We start from the raw sequence: 22,096 nt of genomic DNA, 5'->3' as shown, positions 1-22,096 counted from the left end.
GTGAGTGGCCCGGAGGTCACTATGTACGGCGGGGATACTACAGCCAATCCCGGGACAACCAGCAAGACCAGAACAAACGCCATGACTGAACAAGCTCCAGTACCTGTTGGTCTAAGACGTTCAACATCTTCTATTATCAGAACTCCAAAAGGGTTGTTTGTTCGCTTCTCGATGATCGCTTATTGTTTAATTTCTTTTCTAATTTAATCGAAGAAAAGAGGGTATCGAGGAACCCATTGAGAGTTTTTGATGATGACAGTCTACGCCCGGTCTCCTAAGACAGTTCTTGCTAAGGTAGCATGAATCCATACGATGGAACAGACCACGGGTTATATTTGGAGCCAGAGATTGAACACGATAACGCCTATTTCTCCTTTACCCCATCGAGAGATACTACAGTTAATGCATTCCCAGCTCTGACGGATGAATTCAAATCGTTTTATCAGAAGGAAGATACAACAAAGGATCATGCATATCCTGGTAACAATGAAACAGTACAAGCTAAAGGGACAGAGGATGCTTTGAAGGAAAAGTTGCGCCGTGCTCACCCTGAGCGTGTATATGTGAAAAGGATCAACATTCTTAAAGTCATAGTAAACTCTTTGAATGGGAAGGATAAGGTTGCCAAAATACTGAAATACGTCTTTGATCTCCTGAATTTTGGATTGACTAAGCTGACGCAATCAAATAAACTATTGGACAGGATATTTGCCAACAAAACATTAAGCCGATTTTTGCGACAACCGAGGTTACTCATGACTTACATGTCGAAAAAACTAGTGGCAAAATTATCCTTTATCAGCTCCCAACTGAGCACGTACCGATATATTCTACGGTTTGGAAGTAGTCCATTTCTTCTATTAGATCTAATAGAGAAGTGCAAGCAAAAATGGAAAGTGGAGAAGGCGAAAAATCTCGATACGTTTAGTACTGTTCTCAGTTTTGCCGTATCGTATCCTAATGAGAAATCTGTACGTGAATTGAACGATTTATATTTTACGTTCTGCGATGAAATGATGCTGCTTCATAAATTTAAAGTCTGGTCCAGCCTCACACTCGCCACCACATTAATGAGGCACGAAGTTTACGCATGGCAGTTCGACATAGTGGTGAACTTGAAAGATACGATTTCCAAATGGAACGGTATCAAGAGGAGAGAACTGGAGACAAATATTGAAATGGAGATACTGAGCAGACCTGGTACATCCAACCCGCATTACAATGAGTCGGACTTCATACCAGGCCAGCCCTCTGAAAAACACCGGGAGAGCAATAAAAATGAAGAGCTACAGATTTTGAGGGACCGGCTACTAATATTGAAGGAGGAGAAGCAGACTACACAACTTGATTTGATAAGATTGATGTTTGATTGTGCGGCAAACAGTACCGATTTATTCAATCTAAACATTTCTTCAGGAACGTACAGCATACTGTCTTTGTTTTCCGGGATCTCAGGGTTTATCAAACTGTGGATCCAGGCGGAAAAGCAATTAATTGAAGAACAATTAACATAACATATACTTGTCACAGATCAAAAAGACGTCATGTAAATCTCATTTAACGACCAGACAGACATTATTAATACATAAACAGAACATTCATTCATTCAGTCAAACGCGTGAAGTATCTCAAAATCGCAGACGCGACTTCGTTATTTTTCTTTCAAATAAAAATCGCGAAAAGATTCAATTCGAAATATAAACAAACAAGTTCCTTACATTTAGGATTAGGTTTGTATTACCAGGAGAAAACCAGCAGCGCATCTCTGTACCGTATTCCACATACACTGCAACATGGAAGGTGGAGAGTTTCCTACTACACCCATAAAACAGATGCCCGCTCAGGAGGGGCATATGCTTTCTCTGGTGAATTCCCCTCCGATCTTAGAGGAGCAGACTTTGGATACACATTCCAACAACATTTCCTTAGGTGATGGCACCGAAGATATTCCCTCGCATTTAAGAACTCACCCACATGGTTTGTCTAGCAAGAAAAGAAGTTACTCATCTCGTGACCGTGAGTTTGCAAGTAGCGCGGGTGTCCAAGAGCATCTTGTGTTCAATGACTCTGATCGCCCTATAGAAGTCGGAAGAAATACCGTTGTTGTAAACGAACACGGTAATAGTAACTCTTCTTCACCAGATAACATCCTCTCGGGAACTAATAATAACTTGGAGCAGGCGAACGTGAATATGCTGTATTCCAAACGGTCTCCTACAAAAATGATAATTAACTCTTCTGAACCGGCGGAATTTAAGACCTCTCCTGACAAGAAAATAAAACTGGAGAAGACGCCGCGCTTGAACCAGAGTGATGGTGAAAATGGAGCTAATAACATTGAATCCCCAAAGATAATCGAAATGCTGGACCCGGAAAGCAGCGCGCCTCCACCCAAAATTAAGAGAGAAGAGACGAACGAGGAAGAGGAAAAAGATGATTTTGCAAATGGAAAAGAACACGAAGACTCTGGAAAATTGACACCAATATCCCATTACGATTCAATTGATTTTGAAATGACCGCTGACACGACCATGGGCATAGATACGGTTGGTAAAAGAAATGAACAATTAACGGACGAACTGTACCATCTAAATCAAAAAATGAACTCAACTATTCTCCACAACGATAAACTAAAGATGGAGGTTAAGCAGCTTATATCAAAGGTGGATTCCTTGGTCAAAGAAAAAAATAAACTAAGCACTGACGCTGAGGGGGCCACAAAATTAAGGGATGAGAATGAATCACTGAAGACATCCATTGGGGAGCTAAAGACGGAATTGTCAATGTTAGATTCCAATCAAACGCTTCTACAGGAAAAATACGATCAGATATACTCTGAATACGAAAAATCACAGTCGACTACCGATTTCATGAAAAAGGAAATCGAATCTTTACAGAAGAGTTTAGAGGATAGCGCTAACATTTTGGAGGAACTGAGTGAACATAGCAAGGAGTTGGAAAGCAAACTTTCAACTGTAGAGCAGGAGAAGAAAAACATGGAAGAGGAAAAGTTGAAGCTGCTCAAGGAAAATAAGCATGTTATGAACCAATTATCTGGTAAAGACAACGAAATAGTAAGCTTAGAGGGCAAAATAAAAGATCTGGTAAACAGTGAAAGAAACCACTCAAAGAGCCTGATTGATCAAATAGCAGTGTTAACCAACGAGAAGATGTCTTTGGAAGAACAGGTGAAAAAGTCGGAAAACCAGTTCCAGTCGGAGATATCTGAACTACAAGACACGCTCAAGGAAAAAGAATCCGAGCTTTTGGATACTACACGTGCCTTGAATGATGCGAAAGAGGATAATACTAAGTTAATTAACGAAATGATGGACAGAACAAAAGAAGTGCAATCTCTGAAAAAAACTTACGAAGAGGCAAATGATCACGCCAGTGTTCGCACCGCAGAAGTCACAGAACTAAACAATCAAATTGAGACATTAAAGGAGTCTCAAAGACACTTAGAGACTACAATTGATTTGCTACAGGAAAAAATAGGAACATGGAAATCGAAATACGAGGATCAGATTGAAAAGGAGAGGGAACTTAACCTGGAAATAGAAACCTTAAATGCTCGGGTAAAAGATGAAGAACATTCATCAACCGGCGATGCCCCCAACTCAGCTGAATTGCATCAAATGAGGAAAGAAAAGGAAGAACTACAAAAGAAACTTTCTGATAGTGTCAAAAGGATCGAATTAATGACAGCTGAAACTTCCAAAACTTCGCCAAATGAAGATTCAGACGAAAGCAAACAAATGATTGCTAGTTTAAAAGCCCAATTTTCCGCATTGAAGCGTAGATCGGAGTCCAGAGAAGTTGAATTCAATAAAAAGTTGAAAAAACTGTCAGAGGATCTTTACGTTCAATACTCATCCAAGCACGAACAGAAGGTAAAACTGTTGAAACAGACGTACGAAAACAAATATAAGGGTGAGATTGAAAAACTTAAGAATGAAAATAATGGCCTGACTCAAGAAATGGAACAGATCAACAGCAAACTCACTTTGGAACGAGCCGAAAAACAAGAGTTGTTGAGAGTGCTAGACCAAAGCGGGAAATAAAGAGTAGAAACACAACCCCCTCCTCTATTCTTCTTTTACTCGTTTAATTTTTCCTTACATCAGACTCGTCATAATTACATGTTTTTTGGTATTTCATTTCCCAATAGATCACACTATATATAAGTATAAACCGCTGAAGCCCATTATCTACCGATTGCAGATCTCACTTCAATAAAATAAATAAAATAAAAACAATACGATTAAGCATTAGAACTTTGCCTCTTCTACGGTTAAGTAGCAGGACTCTGTCTTTTCTTTAGTACATTTTCGATGAATGATTCTCCAGCCTTGTATGATGATCTGACCAAGGGGCCAGATGCACAATACAAAAATCCCAAGTCTAACGCTACTTTTTTCCAGTAATCGAACTTGTCCGGATGCACATACTCAACCACTTTCATGTGTCTCTTTGTTGGCCTCATGTATTGTCCAAAAGTGACCACATCACAACCAACTGCCCTCAAATCCTTTAATGTTCTTAGTACTTGTTCCTCCGTTTCCCCAAATCCTAACATTAAGGAAGTCTTGGTAATCAGAGTCGGAACCGTTTCTTTCGCGCGCTTCAAAACACTCAAAGACTGTTGATACGTGGCTCTTCTATCTCTAACATGTGGGGTCAGTTCCTCAACGGTCTCCATGTTATGAGCATAAACGTCCAACCCGCAGCGCGCCATCACATCAACCATTTCCATGTCTCCTCTAAAATCACCGGTCAGTGCCTCAACAAGGGTCTTGCCCTTGGATTTCTGCTTAATCTTTTTCACAGTTTCTGCCAAGTGATGGGCACCCCCGTCAATCAGGTCGTCTCTATCCACAGTAGTCAATACGACGTATCCTAACCCCCACCTATTGATCGCTTCAGCAGTATTTTCAGGCTCCATGGGATCTGGTTTTTTGGGGTTTCTGTCTGTCTTCACTGAGCAGAATCTGCAGCCCCTAGTACACGTATCGCCTAGCAGCATGATAGTAGCCGTGGCCTTCGATTTGTCCTTCCTCCCCAACACTCGCCTATATTGGGGCAATTTGGGCCTCTTGGCAGACAGTGCTCGGTTCAAGTCCTTGACATCTGAATGCAGTTTGTTGTAATTAAACCCCTTAGGAATGGGGACTTTCAACCACGAGGGAAGTTTTTCGGTTGACTCTTTAGCGTATTGTCTTGCCTTCTGTAATGGATCATATGTGAAGGTCGCCGCATTACCGGTCAGAAAATCCTGGAACGAAGGACCAACGTTTATGGAATCCTTAAATTCTGTAATTCGTCTTCTACCGGAAGGTTTCTTCACGGGGAAAGTGGCAGTTGTTGCCTTTGGCGTCTCATTCGATATAAACCTCCCTGGCGAGATTCGCAGCACAGCGCTGCATCTAACGGTACTGAAAACTTTCTGTCCTAGCATCTTTTGCGCAGAGAAATCCACCCACTCACTCAACAATTATCACAGAAAATCTGAAACACCAAACACCCGCAATACCTTTGACGATTGTTACTTGTGCTTGCTGTCTACACACACAGAGACGTCAATGAATGCCGGAGATGTGTCGTTATCATCTGCAACAGGTCTTCGAACGGCTTCTCGACCTCTATTTTCCACCTTCAAATTTTGACTTCTCTTTTTTGTAAATGGCGCTATCATACGCACCGAGAAGTCAGATGTCGTGAACTTAATTTAAGCCTATTCCAACGACCAGCATTGATACTGTCCACTGATGGTGATATAGACAGACGCAAGGGTGCAACAGGATGTTCCCCGGTAACGGCAGGTACACTTACGGTCAGAACAGCAACCAGGGGTATCAAAGGCCTGGTGCCCCACCTCCACCTGGGGGTTACTACGGCAACAATGGTGGATCCTCTTATTCGAGGCCACAGGGGAATTCGCCCTCCGGTTATAGACAGGGCGGATACGATAGGCCATCAGCTCCCCCACCGATATCCCAGAACAACCCGCCTCAGAGTATGAATCCAGAGTACAGCGGTGCCCCCGGTGGGTATGCGCAACCTTCGTACTTGCAGGCACCACCTCAAGCAACACAGTCTTTCAACGTCCAGGATTCGAACCAGGCGTACAGCTACTCGCAGTGTACTGGACAGCGGAAGGCGCTGATTATCGGGATCAATTACATTGGGTCGAAGAACCAGTTACGTGGGTGTATCAACGATGCACACAACATCTTTGATTTCTTGACTTCAAGGTACGGATACTCTCGTGACGACATTGTGATGCTGACGGATGATCAACAGAACATGGTTTGTGTGCCAACGAGGGCCAATATGATTAGGGCCATGAACTGGCTTGTCAAAGATGCTAGACCTAACGACTCGCTGTTCTTCCATTATTCTGGACACGGTGGGTTAACAAAGGATCTGGACGGCGATGAGGAGAGTGGGTTCGACTCTGTCATCTATCCTGTCGACTTTGAAAGTGCCGGTCAGATCATAGACGATGAAATGCACGACATCATGGTGAGACCATTGAGCCAAGGTGTGCGTCTGACCGCATTGTTCGACTCTTGCCATTCTGGGTCAGTTTTGGACTTGCCCTACACATACTCCACAAAAGGTGTGGTTAAGGAACCAAATATGTGGAAGAATGTTGGTTCAGGTGGTCTTCAAGCGGCCATGGCGTATGCCTCGGGGAACAGAACCGCACTGTTCAGTTCGCTCGGGAGTATTGCGTCAACGGTTAAGGGGTCCGTGGGTAACAACGTGGATAGGGACAGAGTTAGGCAGATCAAGTTCTCTCAAGCTGATGTTATTATGTTTTCCGGTTCGAAAGACGACCAAACTTCCGCCGATGCGGTTGAGGACGGCAAGAATATAGGGGCAATGTCGTGGGCCTTCATCCGGGCCTTAAGTAATCAACCACAACAGTCGTACCTTTCCCTTTTACAAAATATGAGACAAGAGTTGATCACTAAGTACTCGCAGAAACCTCAGCTCTCGGCATCCCATCCTATCGATGTCAATTTACAGTTTATCTTTTAAACTAAGTAGTATACTTTAATCGTCTCTTTTTTGGTTTACGTGGTAACGTTGCTTAATAAAACGGCAAGAAACAATGTATATACATCAAGTATGCAATGCAAGCTTGGTTTCTATTGACGATCAAGTTGAATATAGCATTGAAAAAGCCGAAGAAAGAGACGGGGAAAGGAAAACTAGGGAAGCTAAACAAAAGTGCCGTTTAAGCCTCATCTCCGTTTTCAACAGCAGCTTGTTGCTCCTTCAACCTCTTTTCCTCCAACTCCTTCTTAATTTGCTCTTCCTTTTCTTCGTACTTGCTCTTCAAGTTTTCCAATTGCTCTTCAACCACGCTGACGTTCTTTTCTGTTTGTTCATCCTGCTTGGAGATAAGCTCCTCGTGCTTACTCTTCAATTCCTCGATGGTTTTGGCAACGTCATCGTGAGCAATTGGGACAGTGACATCCAGTTCAGCAAGGGTGGCGATCAAAGTAGGTTCCAAGGAGAATTTACCGTCAATCTTACCAAAGATACCGTTTGTGGTGGATGACTGATCCTTGGTACTTTTTTTGNGTCTTCTTGGACTTGTAAGGGGCTGTCTGTATGACCTCTTCTTCTCAACAAGGACCAAGTCACCTGCGTCGACCTTTCTCTCATTTGCAGCAGCTGTGTTCATATCAGAGTCAGTCACCTCGTTAAGAACGTTCTTTTTAGGCTTTTCGTAGCTTGGGTCCAGCACAACCAAGGCGTTTTCAATAGCACTAATTTCGTAGGTAAATGCTGGCACCTTGGCGTGGTTCAACTTCTCCTCAAGTTTCCCGATGGCTGCTTCCTTCTCCTCCACCAACTTGGACAGAAGTTGGTCTTGTTCGCGTCTTAGACGTTCCTTTTCCATCTTGCTTCTGAAAGCCTTGAACTCATTGTCGAAGTCACTTCTAATCTGTCTGATTTGCACGTAAATTTCGTCACGCTTCTTGTAAAGAGCGGATCTCTTGTTGAAGAGGGTTTGTCTCTTGTCATAGACAGACTGCGAGGCACTTTGCAAGTTGTTCAGCTTCTTTTGGTTGTCCTCAAACTTGGTTGAGATTTCTCTCGGGTTCAAAGTGGACAACTCCTCCTTTAACTGGGCGATCTTGGCCTTGTCCGCATCGATGAACTTCTTGATCGGCTCGATCGCAGCCAAGTCCTTGAGTAACTTGTTCAAAGACTGCATTTCTTTGACCATCATCTTTTCCTCCACGATGGACAAGTTACCGGAGCCGATCAAGTCCTCGATTTCGGCAATTCTGGATTTGGCCTCCCCTGTCGTGGTGTACTTGTGCTTCTTGCCCAGTTTGTCATTGATCTCGGTGGCTCTTCTCTTGATAGCGGCATCTAGCTGCTTGACGTCGTCGTGAATAGCGTTTCTTCTGTTCTTGAAGTCAGCTTGGGTCTTGATGATCTCCTTGTTAGCATCCTGCAGCGACTTCCGCTCCTTCGAGCTCTTGTCATCCAATTGAAGCTGGTCGATCTGCTTTCTCAACAGCGCCACTTCCTGATCCACTTTCTTCAACTGAACGTTCAAAGTGTCCAGCTTTCTGTCCCTCACGGTAACATCGGGACGCTTGATGAAGTTAATGCCGTTGGCAGGCTTCCCACTCTTGGTTGCAGTAGACATTGATTATTTTTCGTACGTTGCGTGGGCAATTGACCACTGAGTCCTCCAAACTTCGAGTCAACAGGTTCAAACGCAATGGACGAGCAACGTCGTCAATTGATGCACTATTAACAAATCCTGCCAAAAAAGTGAAAAAAAAAAACGAAATGAAAAGTTAAAGAACACGTAATTTGTACCAGAAGCGGGGTAACGTCTAAAGAGTAGCGCCTTGGCGCGTGGTATGTACAGGATGGAGGGTGCCCCGCTACTGCTAGATTGGTTCCCTTGGGAAGGAGGGAATCATTCTGCGGGGAGTAGGTGGTTCAGAAGTAGAGCGGTTGCCACACTAACGTTCAGTGAATCTACTGGAGAGTCGGGTCTTGCCGTGGGGATCTGCACGAGGAAGTCGCTCTTCGTTCTGAGAGCGGATCGCACCCCGGCCCCCTCATTTCCGACCATGAGAATGGTTGGACTTCTTGTGGGTAGTGTGCTCAATTCCGTCATTGGGATATTCTTTCCGTCGTATTGCCCCTTCTTAGCGGGATCGGCCAAGTGGCCTGCCACGAACGTCCATCCGCCCACGTCTTGCGACTTGGCGGCGAATTCGACAGGATTATCTACGGAGTATACCAGCATAAACTCCATGGCCCCACTGCTGGCTTTGTTCACCACGGGGGACAAGGGGGCGCAGTTACTTTGGGACACGACGAGGAAATCGGCTCCAAGGTAGTATGCACTGCGGATGATCGCACCCAAGTTGTGCGGGTCCGTGATCTCGTCCAAGTACACCCCCAACGGGAATTGCTTCGTCCCGCTATCTACGTATTTGACTGTTGACAATCCTGCGTCTTCTATTACTTCGAAAGTGGGATTCTCCGGGTGCACCACCCCAAGGTACGAAAGGTCTTTTGGTTCGATGGGTTTCGTTTCTAGTACAACACCATTGTGCGCACCATTTTTCGTTAAAAGGTTGAGTTCGTGCTTATCTGTCTTGGTACACTCTATTTCTATCTCTCTTTCCTTAATTACCTCCTCGATTTTAGGGTTGACGTGACCAGTGGAATACAGTAGTCTGGAATAGTACTGTCTGTTCGGGTTATGTAACGCGGCAAGAACACAGTTTGTGCCATATACGTACTCCATTAGCGGATTCACCGCGAGTCCACTGTATGCGTGCCTTTTACCGAATTTGCTCCGGTGTTCAAGGCGTCTTTCCTTCCCCTCTTCTTTGAGATGCGCCAATTTATCCAAATGTGCAGCCTTTTTCCCATACCTGTCTACCGTCGGAGACCTATTGGCGTGGACATGCGAGTATTTCTTTTTAAACCAAGTATCTTTATCCAGATCGGATGATTCCCATGCCTTGGCTTTCCTCTTCGCTACACTGTCGAAGCTTTTATCGAATGATGACCGGCTCTTGCGGGTTGCTCTATGCTGTAAGTCTCTGAAAGATGTGCTAAATGCCCGACGTAGGTAAAGCATCCTGACAAGGTTGCTCATTATTCACAAGGCCCTTTGCGCCCTTGCTGTTCCGCTCTTGCGGCTCCATCTCTTCACAACCTTCAATTCCATGTCAGTGGAAAAAATATCAAAGTATCGAAAAGATGAAAAATATTAAAGATAAGATTCCGAAAAAGAAGAGTTAGTCATAGTCAACCAATAACTCCACACGCAGAGCGCAATCCACAAGTGCAAGAGACCCAAGAAGATGTCCGAACAGAAAGCATTTGTATCACGTATTACCAACGAGACCAAAATCCAAATACTGGTCTCAATGAAGGGTGGGCCTCTGGCCCTCGAGAAATCGATTCTTCCCGGTAAGACCATCGAGGGAGACGTGGCCACCCAGGCGACGGGCAGTCAAGTGATCGATGTGCACACGGGGATTGGGTTTCTCGACCATATGATCCATGCGCTAGCGAAGCATTCGGGCTGGTCACTGATTGTTGAATGTATCGGTGACTTGCATATCGATGACCACCACACAACAGAGGACTGTGGTATTGCTCTCGGAACGGCGTTCAAGGATGCCTTGGGGGCTGTCCGTGGGATGAAACGGTTTGGATGCGGGTTTGCGCCCCTCGACGAGGCGCTCTCCCGGGCCGTCGTGGATCTCTCGAACAGACCATTCGCCGTGATAGATTTGGGTCTGAAACGCGAGAAGATAGGCGACCTTTCGTGCGAAATGATCCCACACTTCTTGGAGAGTTTTGCCGAGGCGGCACGCATCACGCTCCACGTCGACTGCATCAGAGGGGTGAACGACCACCACCGCAGCGAGAGCGCGTTCAAAGCGCTCGCCGTGGCCATTAGAGACGCCACCACATCCACAGGTTCCAACGATGTCCCCTCGACCAAAGGAGTGTTGATGTGAGAGTGGATGAGCTTCCCCCCAACTATTTATTTCAGTTTACATAATCACATTGAGCGGAAGGCACGGGATTGAGATCGCCACGGAATGTTACCCTTTTTGGGAAACTGCCCGTAAATCACATTTCTATTGTTCTTTTCGGTGGAAGGCACACAAAAAGAGTGTCGTACAAAACGATTGAAAAGTTTTCTTTCTTTTTTTTCGTCTCGAAAAATTCAAAAGGAAAAGAAATTTTTTTTCATGATTTTTTTTTTCTCGAGTTAAAAAAGAATGAAAAATATTTGAAGATTTTTCACTTGCTCTCGAGCGCATCACTTGTAAGAACGAGATTTTATTTTTGTTAGGGTATAGGTTAGTGTATTACAGTATCTCTTTGAACACTTTCAGATTCATATTCTTAAACTATCAAGCATACGAATCAACCAAAAAATGACCGAGTTAGAAAATAAGATGCAAGGTTTGGCTATTGGTCAGACTGATGGCAACGCCAACAGCAACGCCCAAGAACATGGGTACGTCCCACCTCATTTGAGGAACAGATCGAGAGGTCCAAGCCCTGCTGCTGGCAACGGTGCTCCAGCGCCAAGCCGTGGTGGTAACGGTGGCGGTTTCTTTGGCTTTAGCGACAGACGCAACGGTGGTGGTGGCGACGGCGACAGAGGCGGCTTTTTCAGCAACAACGGCAGCAGAGGCGGTGCCCGCGGTGGTGCTGGCGGTGCCGGGAGAGGCAGATGGGTTGGTGGGAAGCATGTTCCAGGTGCCTCCAACAAGAGAATCGAGTTGCAACTGTTTGGTGAAGCTGACGATCCAGCTTTCCAATCTTCCGGTATCAACTTTGACAGTTACGATGACATCCCAGTGGAGGCCACTGGTGAGAACGTTCCTGAACCCATCACTGAGTTCACTGCTCCACCACTAGACGACTTGCTGATGGAGAACGTGAAGTTGGCTAGGTTCACCAAGCCCACTCCTGTCCAAAAGTACTCCATCCCAATCATTTCCATCGGTAGAGATTTGATGGCCTGTGCCCAGACTGGTTCCGGTAAGACTGGTGGGTTTTTGTTCCCAGTCTTGTCCGAGTCCTTCAAAGTCGGTCCAAGTGTCGTTCAAGGTAACGAGGGCTACTCGTACCAAAGAAAGGCGTACCCAACAGCCGTAATCATGGCCCCAACGAGAGAGTTGGCCACCCAGATTTTTGACGAGGCCAAGAAGTTCTGTTACAGATCGTGGGTTAACCCCTGTGTCGTCTACGGTGGTGCCCCTATCGGGAACCAGCTGAGAGAGATGGACCGTGGTTGTGACTTGCTAGTCGCCACCCCTGGTAGACTGAGCGATATGATCGAGCGTGGTAAGATTTCTTTGTCCAACGTAAAGTACTTGGTTCTAGACGAAGCTGATAGAATGTTGGATATGGGTTTCGAAATCCAAATCAGACAAATTGTCGAAGGCTGTGACATGCCCCCATCCTCTGAAAGACAGACTCTGATGTTCTCTGCCACTTTCCCAGCAGACATTCAGCATTTGGCCCGTGATTTCTTGAGACCAGACTATATCTTCTTGTCCGTTGGTAAAGTTGGTTCGACCTCTGAAAACATTACCCAAAGAGTCATGTACGTCGAATCCATGGACAAGAAGTCCGCTCTATTGGACTTGTTGGCCTCCTCTGAACCTGGTCTAACTTTGATCTTTGTTGAAACGAAGAGAATGGCCGACCAGTTGACCGATTTCTTGATCATGCAAAACTTGAGAGCCACTGCTATTCACGGTGACAGAACTCAAAGTGAAAGAGAACGTGCGCTAGCCGCTTTCAAATCCGGTCGTGCCAACATCCTGGTCGCTACTGCTGTCGCTGCCAGAGGTTTGGATATCCCTAACGTTACCCACGTTATCAACTATGATCTACCAGGTGACATTGATGACTACGTCCACAGAATCGGTAGAACTGGTCGTGCCGGTAACACCGGTTTGGCTACCGCCTTCTTCAACAGGGACAACGGTAACATTGTCAAGGGCTTGATCGAGGTTTTGTCCGAAGCTAACCAAGATGTCCCACAATTTTTGAACGACGCCTCCAGAGACTCTGGGAGAAGCGGCTCGAACAGAAGCAGAGGTGGCTTCAGCCGGAACAACAGCAACAGAGATTTCAGATCCCAAAGAGGTGGCTCATCTTGGGGCGGCTCCAGAGGTGGCTCTGGATCCTCCTGGGGTGGTTCTGAAAGATCCAGTGGTGGCTGGGGTAACTCCTCCGGTGGTAACAGTTCCGGCTGGTGGTGATTCAAGTTTGTTCTGGAATCATGCTTAGCAAGGTTGATTGATTTAATACCAAATGTCTTACTTTACTGATTTGATTCTAGAAGACTTGTTCTATCCTTTTTTCTTTTCCCCACTCGCTCTACCATTTTTTTGCTCTACCGTTTTGTTTTACTTCTGTTATTTTTTTGCCCTCGTGCTTTGCGCTGCTTATCACATCTCCAATGATATTGTTATTATACATGTGTAACATGCACCTACGTTGTTCAATGATGCATCCAATACATCATTGGCAAGTTTTATTTCTGCTTCCTGTTCTATGACATTCTAGGAAGGCGAGATGAGAAATCCACAAAATTGAAAGGACCAAAATGTGGTTCTTTCTCATTACATTTGTATAATAGTATTTTGTTTTTCTTCTTTTATCGGTACAACATTGATAAACATTGTAGATAGAATAATCAGCTCCGATATACTTATATTTAAATATGAACCTTTATTTTACTAATTGTTTTTATCTCGAATCTTATTTTCTTATTATTTACAGAATATCAGGGTATTTCGATTACCATTGGTAATACCAATACAAATTTGGTGGCTCCTCGTGTAAATGGCTTACTATTTCCAAGTGATTATCGTTTATGTGCCTTTGTCGGCTAATGTCGTTACTGGTACGGGAAATGAACATATTTCTCATTTCGTTTAACGTGTCGGAAACTGCAAATGGCATCGGGTAACTGGAGCTAACAATAGGACGACTTTTGGGACACGGATCAAACTTCGTAGTAGATTCATTCTCAGCTGTCAACATCACAATCTTTTCAAGGGGCTCTCTGATGCATACTTCCATGCCCTTCGGTACCCAAAGTTCATAAAGACCGCGGAACTGATACTTTCCCGTAGTCCGCAACGAGAAGAACCCAACATTTTTGATCACAACCTCAACACTTCCTTGAAATGGCGGAAGAATATGCCTCACATACGATTCCTTGTTGCAAACATTGCCAGTTACTCCACAGTACTTATTCAAGGGGTGGTCTCCTCCTGTTCCCGGATCATTGCATTGATTGAAAACTTCAATAGCACGATCAATATTCTTGAACGTAAAGCATTGTCCAGGTATATAGTTAATGATTTGATTGATTGTGTTTGCCGGGGCAACAAGGTGAAAAATTCCGCCTAGGGTATAACATGCCTTTGTTTCGGTTCCTCGAAAAGAGACATAGGTCTTTTTTTTAATTTTGGAACTCTTGAACAATTCCGTCTTCCTAATACGCTGCAGCCAATCTTTTCGTATGATGTTCTCCAGATGTATCGGTTTCCCCTGCCTCGCATCGTCAGTGTAGCCGGGAAGATCAAAAACAACTTTTTCGACAATTTGATAAGGTTGTATAGTTCGCGTCATATTGGGAATGTATGAAACTCCAGCCTCTTGTGCTTTCATATAGCTCTTCATATTTGATTTGGGATCAAGCTTGACATCGAATGGTTTTAGTTCTCCCCTGTTCGTCAATATTAATTTTTGACCCATATAGTTCTTTATTAGGCAGTTTATAATTGTGGATTTCCCAACATTGGTACTACCAACAAGATAGTTTTTGGCCCTTAATATATCATACATGGAATTCATGTTCCACATTTTCACGGCAGATACTGCGGTTGTTGGGTATGAGCGAAGTGGCAGTGACATCTGATTTTTGAGGAAGCTCGATAAAAAAGGTATCACATATTTTGTCAGTATGTGTCTATTGGCTACAATCTGATCAGCTTTGGTGTATATTAACGAAACATTGTAGTCTCTATCTTCCAGCAATTTTTTATTAATGTGCATCGGGAATTCTGGCAGAGATATTAAATGCATAATGTTTGATCCCTTAGGTATGTCTTTTTTAATTACATCTAGACTGGTGTCCTTGAAGTCTTCTAAGGTGTATTTGTTTTGGTGGATGGCTTCGTAGCATCTTTTACAAGTTGGCGGCTTCTCGACAGGTTTATTTTCTGGAGAAGGGAAAGGATTGTCCGCAACCGCGGATTCTTTCATGTTCTGGATATCTTGGCTGAACAGAAGATATTTAACATATTCTATACTATCATTGTCACCCTTGGTACTCTTGCCGCCTTTCAACTCCTCGTGCCTTTTATAGTATCCGATACTTTTAGGGTTCACATTCTGTAGCTCGATCCCACACGAATGGCAGTTGATATACCTGCGAGCCTGGCGAGAGACAGTACCACACACTGTAAGTCGCCTGAAAAACAGTTTACCAATCCACATCCACTTTAATACCACCAAAGCGAACCGCAAGAGCGACGTCGTGCTCACATCCCTAGACTGGTCGGTCTTCACTACGTATCTCAGGTCTAAAGTCTACAGAACGTCACTGTCAACGACTTGAAAAATTTTCATTCGCAATTTAGCGATGAGCTGAAAAAAAAATTGTATAATAATAAATCTCTTGATTCATACTGAAGCTCATCGAAAACTACAATTTGTAAGACAACGACAAGCAATGGGTAAAGCATCAAAGGCGACAAAGAAGTTTCAGTCGAAGCATCTAAAACGTACTCTCGACCAGAGAAAGGAGGTTAAAAAACACAAGAAGCTGCAAGGCGCTCGTGGGAAGAAAACCGGTGAAAAGGTAGACACCAGGTTAACGAAAGATGAGCAAAAGATGAGGGATTCCGCTAAGGAGGAAGTTTTCAAAGACATGTCTGTGGAGCAAGTGTTTGAAAAAGGAATTGACGTACCAAAAATGAACAAGAAGATGAGAAAGCAATCCGAGAACAAATCCAATGACACTTCGGACGATTCATCCTCTTCTGAAGAAGAAGATATGGCCACGAATATGGCAGCTTTATCAAAAGAGGACCCTGAGTTCTACAAATATCTACAAGAAAATGATAAAGGGTTGCTAGATTTTGCTGGGAGTAATCCATTAGATGGTGCTGAAAGTAGCGATGAAGAAGAGGGGCAAGACGCGGGTGAAGAAGAGACACAGCATGAAGCGGCCGAACTTGAAGAGGCTGGTTCTAATAAAATTGAGCTTACTGTTTCTTTGGTTAAGAGTTGGAAAAACGAACTTCGCAACGCGCCTAATTTGAAACTGCTAAGAAACGTTATTATTGCATTCAAAGTAGCCGTCCATATCAACAATGAGGACGGTACTGAGGACCACAAGTATGCAGTAAACGACGAAAGGGCATTTCATCAATTGATGTTTGTCGTCTTAAAGGATTTACCGCAGGCTATCCAAAAGATGGTTCCATACAAGAACACCAGGGGATCTAGAACTCTGCCAACCGGTACAAACGTTTCCAAAATTTCATCCATCATTAAAGTCCACTCTGGTTCTTTACTAACACTGTTAAACGATGTTACTAACACGGAAACAGCTGCTATGATACTGCACTCGATTGAGCAATTGTTGCCATACTTTTTATCGTATAGAAGAATTCTGAAAGAAATGCTGAAGATTATTGTTCAAATTTGGGCAACAACCAGGGAAATTGAAACACAAGTTGCCGCTTTCGCCTTTCTACACAGTGCTTGTAAAGAGTTCAAAAAATCTGCTCTAGAACTGGTCCTAAAATTGACCTACTCTACCTTTATCAAAAGTTGTCGTAAGACTAATATTCGTTCTATGCCTTTGATCAATTTCCAAAAAAACTCTGCAGCTGAATTATTTGGCATCGACGAGGCGCTAGGTTACCAAATTGGATTTGAATATATTCGTCAACTAGCCATACATTTGAGAAACACGATGAGTGCCACATCTAAGAAAAACCAAAAAATAAATGCAGCAGATGCCTATAAGATTGTCTATAACTGGCAATACTGCCATTCCTTAGATTTCTGGTCTCGTGTGCTTTCCTTTTCTTGCAACCCCGAGAAGGAACAGGGCCGTGAATCTCCTTTGAGACAGCTAATCTATCCGCTGGTCCAGGTCACAATTGGTACTACTAGGTTAATTCCAGCTCCTCAATTTTTCCCTCTAAGATTCTACTTGGTTAAATCCTTGATCAGACTTTCTCAAAATACAGGTGTTTTCATCCCTATCTTTACCATACTTTTTGAGGTTTTAACATCCACCGCCTTCACGAAACCACCAAAGAGGAAGAACAACCCTGAGGCTTTTGACTTTGATCATAACATCAGATGCCCTCAAGGTTACTTGGGGACCAAAATATACCAAGATGGTTTGTGTGAAGAAATTTGCGACCTGCTAGGTGAATACTTTGTGCTGTACTGCAAAAGCGTTTCATTCCCAGAATTGACTACCCCTGTCGTGATTTCCTTGCGTCGTTACATCAAGACATCCAAGAGCATCAAGTTGAACAAGAGGTTGTCTAATATCGTTGAAAAACTGCACCAGAACATTTCATTTATCGAAGATAAAAGGGCACATGTCGACTTCTCTCCTAGTAACAAAACCGAGGTCAACAGATTTTTGAATGACGTTCCTTGGCAAAAGACTCCATTGGGTTCATATGTTTCGGTACAGCGTGAAGTGAAGGAGGAGAAGGCTAAGTTGATCAGAGAAAGTTTGGAAGAAGCTGATAGAGAAAAGGAGGAGGCAAAAGATGTTGAAATGTCAGATGACTGATTTGACAACTGAGTCCATGAGGCGAGTTGTTTACTCTTTGTATCCTAGATGTAGCATAATGTATAAAGCAGCACTTTATTTAATGTGAAAGCCAATTTTTTTGAGTTATTTTTTCCCTGATATAGTAGACATTACTGTACCTTCTCAGAAACTGACGTGAATAATTAATTACATATTTTTCTATAATGTCAATGCTGCGATGAGAAAGCTATGGTGATGGTCACTCTTCAAAAATTTCATCCAATCTCAATCTTGGCGCAATGTTCATGGACAGCAATTCTTGGAATAGAAGTTTGGCTGCGTAAGGTATAGTCATTTTGATTACGTTTTCAGCGCTCTTACAAGTAGTACACCAACCACTGTAGCCCATCAAACCACATTTGTTACAGACGTCCACTTCAAAGGCATCTGAACTAATCATCAATCTTTCTAGCAACAGTTGAGAGGCACCGTACGCGATAACACAATCTCTCTCCATTTCACCTAATCTCAACCCACCATCTCTCGATCTACCTTCGGTAGGTTGACGTGTCAACACAGCCCTTGGCCCTCTTGCTCTCGCATGCATCTTATCCAGAACCATGTGCTTCAACTTTTGGTAGTAGATTGGGCCGAAAAAGATATAGGCTTGCAAACACTCACCGGTGACCCCCGAATACAACATGTCTTTACCTGAGTAATTGAAACCTTGGTCGACCAAGATTTTTGACATGTCCTCTAATTTGGAACCACCAAAGCACGTACCGTATTCCAGAGTACCATTTAACACACCAGCCTTCCCAGAGACCAGTTCGATCATCTTACCGACCGTCATACGAGATGGAAAACCATGAGGGTTCATAATGATATCTGGAACGACACCTTGGTCACTGAAAGGCATGTCCTCCTGCTGAACGATGATACCACAAACACCCTTCTGACCGTGTCTAGACGAAAATTTATCGCCCAGTTCGGGTCTTCTGCTCTGTCTTAAAAGTACCTTGATCAAAGCTTGATCATTATCTGAAACAGACATCATAACCTGGTCAATATGAGAGGATTCTGGAGCCCTGTAAATTACAGGTGTTTCCCTGTATTGAGCCTCCGTGTTGCCGGAGAATGGTTCCGTAGAGTTTGTCGGCACAGATTTGTTGATATATACTTGGCCACTGTTTAGTTTCATCCCAACTTCACCTAACCCATCAGGTCCCAGTGCCTCATGTTGCCAAATTCGTTCGTTATTCTCATCAACACGCATACCGCCAATAATATCTTGTGTGTGATTTGGGTACCTTTTCAAGACGGTGGTGGTTTTTCTGCGGGTTTCACAACGACCGAATCCTCTGTCGATTGACGATTTATTCAGCACCAGAGCATCCTCAATATCATAACCAGAGTAGGACATGACAGCTACTGTCGCATTTTGTCCAGCAGGAAGCTTATCGTAGTTTATTAATTCGATAGTTTTACTCTTCACCATGGGTTGTTGCGGGTAGGTCATTAGGTACAGCAGTGTATCGATTCTTTTGAATTGATTGTAAGCGATGGCACCAATAGCTTGCTTACCCATGGCACATTGGTAAGTGTTACGCGGAGATTGGTTGTGATGTGGATAAGGAATCAAACCTGCAACAGCACCCAAAATTGTAAAAGGTTCTATCTCCATATGTGTTATGGCAGGCTCCAAATCCTTTTCGTACAATGCAATAAACGAGTCATTTTCTTCGTTAACGTCCAAGTATTCAACTAACCCTAGTTTCAAAAAGTCGTCAAAAACCAATTCACCGTCCAAAAGCTTTCTTAAATGATCTGCTGTAACGTGCGATTTACCCGCAGTAACAATAATAAGCGGTCTACAAATTCTACCACCATCAGTGGCAATGTGGACAGCATGTTGGTGAGAGTTGATGTAAATGGAGATGAACTCGGAGATTTTGCCCGTTCTTCTCAACGATCTGAACTGGTGGACGAATCTGTTCGGGAATCTGGTGATACCAACCAACGTACCATTCAGGTACACCCCGTAATTCAAATGCAATGAAGCGCTATCAATGACAGTGATATCTTCGACACCAAGGATGTAGCAGAGTTTCTTAATTGGTTCCTCCTCATCATCTGTGGTGATATGTGTCATGAGTGCCAAGTTCTTAACCAGCCCACAAGCTTCACCTTCTGGTGTATCTGCGGTACACAGCATACCGAACTGCGAAGGTTGCAAAGCTCTTGGCCCAGATACTTTCCTCGATTTTTCAAACTGAGAGGATATTCTTGTCATCATCCCAAGAGCAGAAATGTAAGATAATCTTGACAATACATGGGTTACCCCTGCTCTTTCCATTTTAAATCTCTTCAGAGACCAGTTACCTGTAGATATGGCTCTGTTCAGGCCACTCGTAATATTATTAGAGTGTACGTTAATGGACAGTAGTGCGTCGTACTCCATAGCTCTATTTGGTTTCTTGAGCACTTTGTCAATGGATGTTTTGAAATCGTGGTTGAATTTCTTGAACAAATCTTCAAAAAGTAAAGATATCAATTGACCAGCCAGTTCCAGTCTCTTGTTCCCAACATAATCTCTATCATCGACCATCTTTGGGTTGTACATGGCCATGACAACCCTACGAGCCATCATAGCCATGTATAGAGCCTTTTCTCTAAAGTCCAGAGCCTCGACGGTCAAATGAGCTACAACGGTGGTAGCAATGGCTTCTATCCCTTCCTGCAAAGTGCTTAGTTTCTGTCTCCTCATTGTTTTAACTTTGGTCCCAATGTGTTCCAATGCCTGTTGCTGTGTGTATACGTTTAGTTTAGAAGCCTCCTCAAAATTGACGGCGAAGATATCCTGATAACTACTGTCATTACCGCAAACAACTTGCATGATTTCAAGATCGGACACAATACCACATGCTCTTAGAACAATGACAATGGGGATTTCCTCAGCGATGGAGTTATGCTTCAGATAAATCTTATCGTTTTTGGTGATGACGTACGTCTTAGATTTACGTTCGTGGGTCGACGAGGTCACGGATGCCTGCACGATCCCCTTCTTTTCATCTGCTTCGACAATGATACGGTTCTTCGACAACTGTTCTTGAACCAGAATGACTTTCTCTGTACCGTTAACAATAAAATACCCACCTGGATCCAGTGGACACTCGTTGAGCCGTGCCATTTCCCTCTCGTTTGTCTCGCTCAGTATGCACTTGTTGGACCTCAGCATGATTGGCATTCTCCCAATCTCTACGTCCTTGTGCATAATAATGTTACGCCCTCTGGTATACTCGATATCGACGTAGATTGGAGCAGAATACGTCATATCTCTCAATCTACACTCATGAGGCGGCGTCAAGTGATCGTTTGCGGAGGAGGTGGATCTTTTCCCAATTCTAATGTCAACATATTTGAGGTAAAACTCTGGGTCTACATCCGATAGGATCAGTTCATTGGCTTTTATAATTTTCTTCAAATCAACGTCTACAAAATAATTGAACGAGTCGAGATGCTGTTTCACCAACCCCTTGACTTTCAAGAACGCAGGCAGCAAATGCCACTTATCCTCTGCCGTGTTGATCTGATCCGTCATCTTCTTCCCCTTGTAGACCGGTTTCAGCAATTCATCAAAAGTGTCGTCCGTAACTAGTCCCCTGTGGTCATGCTCTGCACCGCGAGACGATGCCGTTCTCTTTCTCTTGTTGGTCCCGTCAACCATTGGCACAGCAATTATCAAGTTTCAAGGTACAGCAACAATAACACCGTGACGTGAGTGGTTTCGGCGCGGTTTCTTGCCTTTATTGCACTGGTGAACTTTTCAGAATTCACCTTCATAAACCTGATCTCAGCTCATCTCTCACATTCTTAGTAAGAAAAGAAAATTTACTCGTCTTCCGTCAAAAAAAAAAAAAGAATCTGAGATTTCAATTTGTGTTACCCGCCTCTCAAATTTGTTTCACGTGATGATCACGTGATTTTTTTAATTATTTTATTTTCTCAATTAGGTTTCCCAAAACGGAAGTAAAGTCTATTTTTGGGCCGCACGGTTCTAGATCTTTGTTGCCTTCCGCATCCGGTATTGCCTACTTCCCGATCAGGAAACAAACGGTGCTCGCCGAATTCTCGGTATTCTCGAGCCCTCGAGGGAGGAGGCCTCGAACTATCGGCTTCCGCTGCTGCCCTGAGACGGCTACGCGGGGGGGGATGCCGGTTTACGTATACACTCACACTCCCAACTCGTTG

At 43.8% G+C, this 22,096-nt stretch overlaps 11 protein-coding genes across 11 annotated transcripts; 6 read left to right on the top strand and 5 right to left on the bottom strand.

The window, feature by feature from the left end:
- Positions 1–299: 299 nt before the first annotated feature.
- On the top strand, positions 300–1,514 carry KNAG0A03380 (uncharacterized protein; the record flags this gene model as incomplete). Its single annotated transcript, XM_022607686.1, has 1 exon — positions 300–1,514. The coding sequence occupies one exon, from the start codon at positions 300–302 to the stop codon at positions 1,512–1,514; it is 1,215 nt and encodes a 404-aa protein (XP_022462268.1).
- Positions 1,515–1,793: 279 nt separating this feature from the next.
- Positions 1,794–4,064, top strand: SLK19 (Slk19p; the record flags this gene model as incomplete). The annotated part of the gene is made up of 1 exon (XM_022607675.1): positions 1,794–4,064. The coding sequence occupies one exon, from the start codon at positions 1,794–1,796 to the stop codon at positions 4,062–4,064; it is 2,271 nt and encodes a 756-aa protein (XP_022462267.1).
- A 230-nt stretch (positions 4,065–4,294) lies between these two features.
- LIP5 (lipoate synthase) lies at positions 4,295–5,458 on the bottom strand (the record flags this gene model as incomplete). The annotated part of the gene is made up of 1 exon (XM_022607663.1): positions 4,295–5,458. The coding sequence occupies one exon, from the start codon at positions 5,456–5,458 to the stop codon at positions 4,295–4,297; it is 1,164 nt and encodes a 387-aa protein (XP_022462266.1).
- Positions 5,459–5,802: 344 nt separating this feature from the next.
- On the top strand, positions 5,803–7,047 carry MCA1 (Ca(2+)-dependent cysteine protease MCA1; the record flags this gene model as incomplete). The annotated part of the gene is made up of 1 exon (XM_022607652.1): positions 5,803–7,047. The coding sequence occupies one exon, from the start codon at positions 5,803–5,805 to the stop codon at positions 7,045–7,047; it is 1,245 nt and encodes a 414-aa protein (XP_022462265.1).
- Positions 7,048–7,246: 199 nt separating this feature from the next.
- On the bottom strand, positions 7,247–8,680 carry BFR1 (Bfr1p; the record flags this gene model as incomplete). The annotated part of the gene is made up of 1 exon (XM_022607641.1): positions 7,247–8,680. The coding sequence occupies one exon, from the start codon at positions 8,678–8,680 to the stop codon at positions 7,247–7,249; it is 1,434 nt and encodes a 477-aa protein (XP_022462264.1).
- Positions 8,681–8,959: 279 nt separating this feature from the next.
- Positions 8,960–10,141, bottom strand: MRM1 (Mrm1p; the record flags this gene model as incomplete). Its single annotated transcript, XM_022607630.1, has 1 exon — positions 8,960–10,141. One exon carries the CDS (start codon positions 10,139–10,141, stop codon positions 8,960–8,962), a length of 1,182 nt encoding a protein of 393 aa, XP_022462263.1.
- A 226-nt stretch (positions 10,142–10,367) lies between these two features.
- HIS3 (imidazoleglycerol-phosphate dehydratase HIS3) lies at positions 10,368–11,033 on the top strand (the record flags this gene model as incomplete). The annotated part of the gene is made up of 1 exon (XM_022607619.1): positions 10,368–11,033. The coding sequence occupies one exon, from the start codon at positions 10,368–10,370 to the stop codon at positions 11,031–11,033; it is 666 nt and encodes a 221-aa protein (XP_022462262.1).
- A 447-nt stretch (positions 11,034–11,480) lies between these two features.
- Positions 11,481–13,304, top strand: DED1 (DEAD-box ATP-dependent RNA helicase DED1; the record flags this gene model as incomplete). The annotated part of the gene is made up of 1 exon (XM_022607608.1): positions 11,481–13,304. One exon carries the CDS (start codon positions 11,481–11,483, stop codon positions 13,302–13,304), a length of 1,824 nt encoding a protein of 607 aa, XP_022462261.1.
- Positions 13,305–13,845: 541 nt separating this feature from the next.
- On the bottom strand, positions 13,846–15,555 carry GEP3 (Gep3p; the record flags this gene model as incomplete). Its single annotated transcript, XM_022607597.1, has 1 exon — positions 13,846–15,555. The coding sequence occupies one exon, from the start codon at positions 15,553–15,555 to the stop codon at positions 13,846–13,848; it is 1,710 nt and encodes a 569-aa protein (XP_022462260.1).
- A 235-nt stretch (positions 15,556–15,790) lies between these two features.
- On the top strand, positions 15,791–17,884 carry NOC2 (mRNA-binding ribosome synthesis protein NOC2; the record flags this gene model as incomplete). The annotated part of the gene is made up of 1 exon (XM_022607586.1): positions 15,791–17,884. One exon carries the CDS (start codon positions 15,791–15,793, stop codon positions 17,882–17,884), a length of 2,094 nt encoding a protein of 697 aa, XP_022462259.1.
- A 220-nt stretch (positions 17,885–18,104) lies between these two features.
- On the bottom strand, positions 18,105–21,572 carry RET1 (DNA-directed RNA polymerase III core subunit RET1; the record flags this gene model as incomplete). Its single annotated transcript, XM_022607575.1, has 1 exon — positions 18,105–21,572. The coding sequence occupies one exon, from the start codon at positions 21,570–21,572 to the stop codon at positions 18,105–18,107; it is 3,468 nt and encodes a 1,155-aa protein (XP_022462258.1).
- Positions 21,573–22,096: the final 524 nt, after the last annotated feature.

This window comes from Huiozyma naganishii, chromosome 1, assembly GCF_000348985.1.
Source record: "Huiozyma naganishii CBS 8797 chromosome 1, complete genome".
Classification (NCBI taxonomy): domain Eukaryota; kingdom Fungi; phylum Ascomycota; class Saccharomycetes; order Saccharomycetales; family Saccharomycetaceae; genus Huiozyma; species Huiozyma naganishii.
The sequence above is the reverse complement of the archived record's forward strand: the minus strand, read 5'-3'. Positions and strand labels throughout refer to the sequence as shown.